The sequence below is a fragment of the Pagrus major genome, chromosome 1 (assembly GCF_040436345.1).
Source record: "Pagrus major chromosome 1, Pma_NU_1.0".
Taxonomy (NCBI): domain Eukaryota; kingdom Metazoa; phylum Chordata; class Actinopteri; order Spariformes; family Sparidae; genus Pagrus; species Pagrus major.
Genome location: NC_133215.1, coordinates 18161867 through 18171269, shown reverse-complemented (window position 1 = coordinate 18171269; position 9403 = coordinate 18161867). Strand labels below are relative to the sequence as shown.

The 9403-nt window shown below is 41.8% G+C and overlaps 1 protein-coding gene across 1 annotated transcript in view; it reads left to right on the top strand.

The window, feature by feature from the left end:
• The first annotated feature begins 3523 nt into the window (after positions 1-3523).
• The window catches only part of zcchc7 (zinc finger, CCHC domain containing 7), a 48811-nt gene continuing 42931 nt past the window's right edge, over positions 3524-9403 (top strand). Inside the window, exons 1-2 of the mRNA XM_073478105.1 lie at positions 3524-4126; positions 4744-4975. Of these exons, the coding sequence (XP_073334206.1) occupies positions 3617-4126; positions 4744-4975 (742 nt within the window). The 5' untranslated portion in view covers positions 3524-3616. The remainder of the gene's footprint in view (positions 4127-4743; positions 4976-9403) is intronic.

The following is a 9403-nucleotide window of genomic DNA, read 5'->3' as shown; positions in this document are numbered from 1 at the left end:
GAAGTTTCTTTATCTGACAGACATGCAACTAAAATTAGGGAAAAAGGGGAAAAAGAGCAATTTCACTGTTGTCCAGTCAGGAAAAAAGCGAAATTCTTCAAGTATTATAAAATATACAAGCTTTTTATGGAGTCTCGTGAAGATGAGGGCTGAAGAATTAAGGGGACACTAACAACAGTATTTCTAAAATCATGGCTACAGCTTTGCCTGAATTTCAAGCCTAGTTGAAACCTATAAAAATCACTAATTTAAACTTTAATTTAATCAGACTTCACATTAATTACCAGGGTTTAGGGGTTCCCAAGTATTCCCATAGTAACAGCCTCAGCAGCACGCGGTGAAACGTTCCGGTCGGCCCACCTATTTCCCTGTGACGGACCCGGAAGTTGTTTGCCTGTGTCCCTCTGACTGGAAGCAGGAGAGCAGCTCGGACTGCTGTAAGCTCTCCAGTTTGTTGGATAAAGGTGAGCTCATGCTTACTGACATTAACCATTCAACATATACAGTGATGGCTTTGAGTAGGGCTACTTTACTCCCACGTATTTACTGTTTTTCATGCGTGTTTGTGACTGAAGTGCTTCATTGTTTACATCCGACCGGCTGCCCTGCTGCTTATAAACACGTGGACTGAGAGGAGGGACACATGCTAACCATTGACTGTCGACAGGTGGAAGTAAACATAAGTAATCACTTCTCAGGGACAGTTTCTCGAATGTTTCTGCGTTTCTGGTCCAGTTAAGCGTTAGTCACTTCACAGTAGCTTCCCACAGAGCTAACTTGTGCCATAGCCTACCTGCTAGCTCGTTAGCATGCAGCTAGCCGTGGCTACCACTAGGCTAACTACAGTTAAACAGCATATTTGCTCATTAAAATGTGATTTCTGCGGTTTTGCGTGTGCTATTAGTGTAACTAGTCGTGGGCCGTATGTTAGGGACTTCACCCTGTCACTCTATTATGTGTGTATTTCCATGAACAACCTAACACCATGACAACCCAACATCTTCATATCAGTTCATTCATACATTTATTTTTACAATTATCCCTCTTTAAATGACCTGTTTCGAGGGAATAACATATATGCACTGATTGATTTGATTTGATCCTGTCATAAATACTGTACACACTTTAGACTTGTCCAAATAAATAAGTAGCAGTACTACATCATAAAAATACATGCACCAACACAAACTGTACATTACAAGTAAAAGTCCAACTGCATTTAAAATACCAAGCACTGACAACGACATGTACATTTATTATCGAAAGTACTCATTATGTTGTTTGACCCCTGTTATATTTTTATATAATAGATCAGTATTATCGATGCATTAGCATGCATCCAGTTGAGGCAGAATTCATTTAATTATATGTATATATTTATGTTACTTTTTGGTATTTTATAAGATGATCATATGTTCTCTATTTAAAATCTTAATCTACAACGCAACTTTTAACTACAGGTGGGACATAATGTAATGTGGTGGAATAGAAGTGTCACGAAAATAAAATACTTCAGTAAATGGGTGTTTTAAGTTGCGCTGGTTGATTGGACTTCCTGTTTCAGTACTATCAAAAGTGTTAGTTCACTTTTGTTCGGCGTTGACCTAATTGGATGTGCTTGGTTGGCCGATAGGTTGGCGCTCAGTGTCTGGAAATGTAGAAGTCATTTGTACAACTTACTTTACCAGACTACAAACTGTAGGATTGCTCTCACAGACAGATTATTTGCTATTTGGAAAGGAAAAGATCCAGTGTTGCTCACAACAATGATGACTTATTCGAGTATCCCAGTAAAACGTAACAGTCTGACAGCAAGTCAGCATGCACAAAACAAGGCCTCTGAAACTAAAGCAGCCAAATGGAATTCAACCACCATTCATTGTACTACTCACACCTGTGCTGTTCCTACTGTGGCATGTCAAAATGTGTTATAGTGTGTTCACACCGCATATGAAGCGAATTTGCGCCTTGCATTAGTTGTGTGAGTTTGACATAAATACCCGATAATGGAAGTCACCTCTGTGGATTGCTGCTGCAGTCAGGTTGATAAAAAGGAGGAAAGATAATCCACTTTTTAATCCCAAAAGTTAGAAAGGAATTCCTCCCGTCGGCAGAACCAATGTGCTCCAAGTGTTTGTTCCTCCAGAGGATCTGGCTCTGCACACTGATCTATCCTCCAGAGCTCCCTGGGAGAAGCAGAGGAGCGGCCTTTGCCCCTAAATGCTCGACCTGGCCCTCCCTACATAACACTCAGAAAGCCCCACCACATATGTGAATTTTTTGCTGAAAGATGAATATTTCTAAAACTTGCATGAATATGCAAAAGTCATGTCATTCACGTTACCGGACGTGCATAGACACAAATTTGCATCTGTCTGTGTCTTGGCATTGACTTTGTATGTAATATTGACACGTAAAAAACTTGCTTTGCTTTCTGTTGGAACACGCCATTAGCGTTATGACGATCTGGGCTGTCCCACCTTAACAGATACAACCAAGCTAACAGGAGAATCTGGGACATGTCAGTCAGTTCAGTCTGTATATAAGCACATAGTGCTGAGTTGTTCTTTAATTGGGCAGATTAAGTGAGCACACCTGTGCTGGTGGACCATGACTGTGCCTGGGCTTTTTAGTACTTTACATTCCACCACTGTAAAACACACTCAGACATTTGTCAGCTCCAGGTCTCTGTGCACTGCTAAACTTCAGAACTGTTGCTCTCCCTCGGCAGCCGGGAAGACTCTTCTTCCTGTCCCTTTAATCCCCGGCGGCCGGCTTATGACCGTGTAGCGTGGCGTTTCTGCGGTGTGTGCGGTCTGGGAGCCAATCATCTCCAGCCATCATGGCACAGACACGCAGGACTGGACAGAGCAATGGGCCAGTGCCTCTTCTCTGTCCAGTGTGTGTGTGTGTGTGTGAGCGGGTTAGAGAGACAGAGATTGGGAAAATTAGCAACACAGTGTGTTAGGTGGGTGTAGTATGAAGATAATTTCACGGTTTCTAACATTGTCATTCAAAGTGGGTCCAAGATCATGTCTTGTTAAAGTGTTTGTTGACATCATCACCTAGCCTAACAGGTGGTAAACCTGGATCCAAGCTGTTATTTAGCACCAAAGCTTTGATAAAACAGTCTACAGGTGAAAAGAAATGAGTGTAACTGATCCATGCTCTCTCCCAGCTTTGTTAACAAGCCCTTAAGGATTTCAGAACAAGACCAAAGTCTGCACTCTTACTGTAATTGATGCTGCTCTGTGTTCACTTAATCTTCAGTCCTGAGATAAAATTTGACATAATTGTGTCTGCATGTGATGGATATTTTTATATTAATTAAAGTAAACAGGCTTAATGATTGTTCCTCTAAGACTAATTTTCATTTAGTGTTACTTTATTATTACTTAATCACAAATTGTACATCTATTGTATGTGTTCCTTTTGGATTATAATATTGTTGCAATCTAGTAATACTTTCATTGTGATAATTATATAACTTGTCTTGGTTTTGTGTGTTTTTTTTCCCCTGCAGTGGGCCTCAGCCACTGAGCTCACTGTCTCCTGCGAGTGCGAGTGTGTGGCTGTGTGCATGTGTGTGTGTGTTCATTGAGTGTGTTTTGGAGTGATGTACTGTTCGTACCAGGATCGGGAGGAGTTCGAGGATGATCTCTATCAAGAGGGTGACGGGGACTCTGACGAGTCAGAGGCCAACAGCGAGCTGGAGTTCCACCTCTATAGCCAGCTCCACTACTCTTCTAATGCTGGGGAGACTGAGGAACAGGTGGACAGAGGAGAGGAAGTGGTGGGTCAGGACGTCCAGCAGCCTAAGGTGTCTGAGAAGTCTGCAGATGTTGACGGAGAACAGGAACACAATGGAGAAAGTAGGCCTCGGTCGCTTGAGATATGCAAGCTACTGCAAAACCTGAAGAAGAAGGAGGAGAGGGAGGAGAAAAGGGGGAAAAGAACCCGTAAAGATCAGAGGTCATCTTCATCTTTTTTCGAGGAAGTCATCGTGATTGACTCCAGCCCTAATGTCATCTCCATCTCTGACGACACTGCAGATGATGACGAAGGTGTCTGTGCCTTAAAGGGACAAGGCTTACAGCGGGGGCAGACTTCCACCCCTGCCCAACAGGTAAAGAAAAAAGAGCCACATGTTGTGTGTGACTTCTTGTGTACAAAAAATTGATTGCTTGCTACGCCCCAACCCCCCCTTAGTTATTGTTGTTCCACTTCAAGCTTTCCATTCATGCACAGCACAAATGATGGCAAATTTACCACAGGATATTTCTGAAGCTTTCACTGATTTTAGACAGTGGTAGACAAAAGTAGCTTCTCATTGGAGAGTCCCCAAGGGTTCAATTCTGAGGCCTTTATATACTCCCTCATGTCTGCTTTCATTTGAACATCATTCTAATGCATTTCTTTGCCCACGTAAAGCACTTAGAATTGCCTTCTTCAACATAACTCCTTGAACGTAACTGCAAAGTCAGAAAAACACTAATTTGACTATAGTTGACAAGAAAACTGTATCAGTGGGGCATGTAGCAATGCCCGTAAGTTACTTGCTACTTTAGCTGAGCTTTGTCTAAAAGTTGAGCAACAATTGAGGTAATAGTGTTTTACAAAGGACACATTTTCTTTCACTTTTAATTCATATCTAATTAGAGATATGATAAGTTCAGTAAAGGATGCATTCTGGTGCAACTCAAAGCTTTGTGTGATCTACAATATGGTTGTTTGGTCATCTAGGGAACCCAGAAAAGGAAGAGGAGTCTTGGTAAGCCAGTGATTGTGGACCTCAGCAGCTCAGAGTCTGATTCTGATTCAGATTCGTTGTCTGACTCTTCTGATTCGGAAGATCTGGAGAACTGGATGATCCTGGGTCGAGGTAATCAGGATGGAGACCAGAGCATCTCACTTAACCTGGAGGGAGAGGAGACCATCTCACTCCACCTGGAGGGAGGCTTTGACAGCTATGCAGGTGTGTCCTCTGTTTCTGCGTGTGTGTGTACTGTTAGTACTGGGTGTCTTGTGTAGCATTCAGACCTTTGTGATATGGTTTTGTTGGATTTGAATGTGTGTGACCAGGAGAATGGAAGCGGTGAGTAATTTTGTACGGTCCAGCTCATTCAGAACACTTAACCTACCTGCAGAACATTGATAAGGAGCGGGCACAGCAATGGGCTACACTGTGAACAATCTGTGTGGGTGCATGTTTGTATGTACATATGCAGCATCTGTTTCTGCATGTTTTACGAATTTGTAAGCTCTGAGCATTCCTGGTGCTGTCTGCCCAGCAGCTTGCTTCTCTGATGCATCTTTAAGTATGTTTGTGTGCATTATGTATTGATATGTGCGCGAGTGCTTGTGCGAGTGTGAATATTTGTGTTTATAAAATATTCCAGCTCTAATCAGCATGCATGTGTACATACACACGCATAGCAACAGTCATAACACTAATGCCAAAAACAAACAAACGGAGAGACAACAACGCAGGAGGAGAGGGGAGGGGAGGTCGGGAGAGATGGGAGTAATCAAAAAATGAATAAAAATGTTCCCTGCAAATCTCTTCAGATCTACACATTATTTTAACCTGCAGCCTCAGCAACCTCTCCAGCTCCTCTCCCGCTCTCCCCCCTCCTCCTCTCTTTTACCTAACGCTTTCCCATCTCATTCTTTTATCCTATTTTCTCACTATTGTGCTCTCTCTCTCTCCTACTCTCCGTCTCTCTGTGTCTCTCTCACCGTTTCTTCCTCATTTGAATTTCCCTGGGCTGATGTTTCTGCAAGAGTGCTCACTGCCTCCTCTACACACAACTGGGCTAAAGGAGGGGGTCTGGAGCTGGTGGGAAGGCTTGAGGTTTCGGCCTGGTTTTGGGAGGAAAGAAGGATTTTAGGTCTCTGCCTCTCTTTCTCTCTCTCTCGCTCTCCCTCTCTTTTCCTCGTCTGGCTTCTCTCTGTGATCTTTGGAGCTTGACCTCATGTCTGCACATGGGGGGTCATGGGTGTGGTGAGGAAGGGGTCTTAAAGTGGGAGGAATGGGGGAGGGTTTAGTAGAAAAAAAAAGAATTGAAGGAAAGGAAATTTGAGGAATGAGCCTCCATAGTCTTGAGCTTGGAGCTAATTCAACACTACACAGCAGATCTAACCAGGTTTTGAGTATGTAGTGTGTGTTTACACTGTATAAGTGGCAAAATAATTTTCCCTGTCATGCATTACTAGAAAAGATCCAACAATGAGTTGTAAAGGTAAAGCCTGATATAGCTTATTCCTTGGTGTCAAAGAGCTCAATTGTTGTTCAAAAATGATTTAAAACACATCCATAAGCCAAATTATTTCACTGCATGGCATGTTAATTCATTATAGTGAAAATAAGCACTGTAGTTTATTTTCAGTTTCTCCTTCTGCTGTAAACGCTCACTACATGTGTATGAATTCACAGCTGAAACTGGTTCCCAACAAATGCACTGCTTACTTCTGTTTGAGAAACGTAGTGACAGTGTCCAGCTCTTTCAGGAAATTAGAAGGGCTGTGCAATTAATCAAAATATTATTGAAATCGAAATGTATCCAAATTGCAGAAGTGTGCAATCCTTAGTTAAAGGTAAAATATGTGGCAAAACGGCATCATAAAGAAAGAGCTGCAGATGTTGAGGCCTAAAAATGTTGTTCTCTAGATGTGTGTGTGTGGTGCAAACCCCAAGAAATGTCATATCATCATGATGTAGTATTTTTTTTTTGTGAAAATTAAAATTATGATGTAAAAATGATAATTCACACTAATCTTGAATCATGGTAATATATGTCACAAATTATTTTACCACATCATGCAGCCCTGAAAATTAGTGATTAGTACATCACTAGTACATCTTCCACAGACAGGGTAGGAAAGTCAGACAGCACTGAGAGGCAAACAAACACATTGTTGGTTATGATCTTTTAGTGCGATTTGTTGACATTAAGAAAAATATATAACATGTCTCCTGTATTCTTTTATAACAAGATAACCTCTGCTGACTTCATCACAAAGAAAACATCTTCTTAAACTAAAACATCAACTGCTAACAAAAAAGCAGAGGTGCTATTTCACAAAGAAAAAATAATAATTATCTGTCTATGTGAGTGATATGTTAAATCAGTTGATAATAAGGTGAATGAAGGTCTCTGCTAAACAATCATTTGGGGAGCACCTCCCAACCTTGGTCCTTCAGTATACTAAAAACAGTGTGCATATGATTTCTGAATTTAGCTTTGTTGATGTACACCCTTTTACCATAATGCATTGCACAAATGGAGGAGCTTGTCAAAACCGTTCAACATTCAACAAAGAATACAGCTGGTGGTGAGACCACTTGTGGGAGATCTGGGAAAACAAATAAGTACTCGTAAACATTGGGCAAACATTTTTCTCTCTGTTTATAAAGTTTAATTGACAGCGGTATTGAGAGCTGAAACAGAAAAATTATTTTGCAACTGTTGATAGTTGAAAAATATTAAAATTCACTTTTTAAGCAGAAGTGCAGAGCATTTGCTGGTTCTAGCTCCATAAATGTGAGAATTTGCTGCTGTACTCTGGTTTATATCTTTGGAACTGAATACATTTGGGTTGTGAACTGTTAATCGAACAGAACAAGACATTTGAAGACGTCAGCATTGTCTTTGGGAAACATTTTCACAGTTTGCAACCTTTTTATAAACAAAATGAATAATTGTGAAAATAGTCGTCTGTGGTTGTAGTGGCATTCCAGACTCTCCTTTTGATTTGAGTCAGTCAGCTGAAATATTCCATAATTTTCCTTTCAGCACAAAACTCTTAAGTATAGTACATACTGTATACACTGGATATGTTGTATGGAACTGGGACACAGTTTTGATTATGCCTCCTCTTGTCCTCTTTGCTGGCATTGGTTTGGTTATGCTTCATGCCGAGATTGTATACTGACTTATTTTCTTCTGGGAATTTGTTTCACGTACCCTTTTGATTTTACAAAGAATTGGAGAGAGAAGGCCAATTTTTAGGTCCCTGAGGTATGGCTAGTCGAATTTTTATGACTACAATAACCGTTGCATCCGTAACCGAGGGCTGTTGGATGGATATAAAGATTGATTTCTGTTTTTTATATGCCATGTTATGTGTTGACTCCTGTAGCCTGGGAGCCTATCTTGTTTTTTTCACATTTGTGTTTATGTGTGTGTATGTGTGTTCGTGTGTGTGTGTGAGAGTGTGTGTGAGTAACAGGTTTGCACAACAGTGACTAATAGTATTTGTACGCCTAAAGCCCATCTCAGCATCACCATCAAATCACATTCACTACACTTAGTCTACAGAAATTGAATCCTTTCATCCTCTTTCTCGTTCTGTCTCTCCTACATGGTGTCACTTGTTCACATACTTCTACAATCTAATCTTTTCTCACTCCCCTCACATGTTTTTTTTTTTTTTTATCAAACACATGGACACACATGCACACTCGGCCTCGGCAGCTATCTGTCACCTGGCTGTGCAGAGGGCAGCTGCTTGGTGGGTGGATCTGTAGGGACACTGGATAAGAAAAAGAGAAAAGATAGTAGAGAAAAGGGGGATGAGCGAGGGCCGTCTGCCTGTCCGGCAGCCATGCAGCAGCAACCAGATGGAACAAGAGAGAGAAAGCAGGGCTTCCCAAAATCCAGCTCAGTGCCTCTCGCACCCGGAGAGGTGTGCGTGTACATGCCCGTGAATGAATGCGGGGTGTAGGCGGGGTGTGCTGAAGCTAAACTTGAATCATAAGTGGTTAAACTTCACTCAGTGGTCACACTTTTTTTTTTCTTTTCTCTGTTGCTCCCCCCAGTTCTCTTCTTTCCCTTTTTTTTGTCCCCTCGGTCTTGGTCAGTGCACACCAAACTTTGTTTGAGGCTTAGAGAGTCAGTTCTGGCTCGCTATCGGGGTGGCCGATCACATCAGAGTGTGTCTGTGTGTCAGAAAGTGTGTGTGTGCTTCATTGAAAGTCTTGGTGAATTAGAGAGAAGTGAGTGTGTTTGTGTGTTTGCAGCCCAAGGTTAGCTCTCTCTATCTCACAGAGGAGGAAGGTAAGCTCTTCTCTTCTCTTCTCTTCTCTTCTCTTCTCTTCTCTTCTCTTCTCTTCTCTTCTCTTCTCTTCTCTTCTCTTCTCTTCTCTTCTCTTCTCTCCTCTCCTCTCCTCTCCTCTCCTCTCCTCTCCTCTCCTCTCCTCTCCTCTCCTCTCCTCTCCTCTCCTCTCCTCTCCTCTCCCACAATCCTCTCTCTGCTGTATTGTCCTTTACAGTTTTGTCATGCTGCTTACATTGCTTACAAATAACAACAATTTCCTTACGGTCTGTCTTAGACCAATACAAGTGTTTTTGCTCTTTGCCATCATATGTGTGTATTGGGATGCTACTGCTGTGGGCCTGGA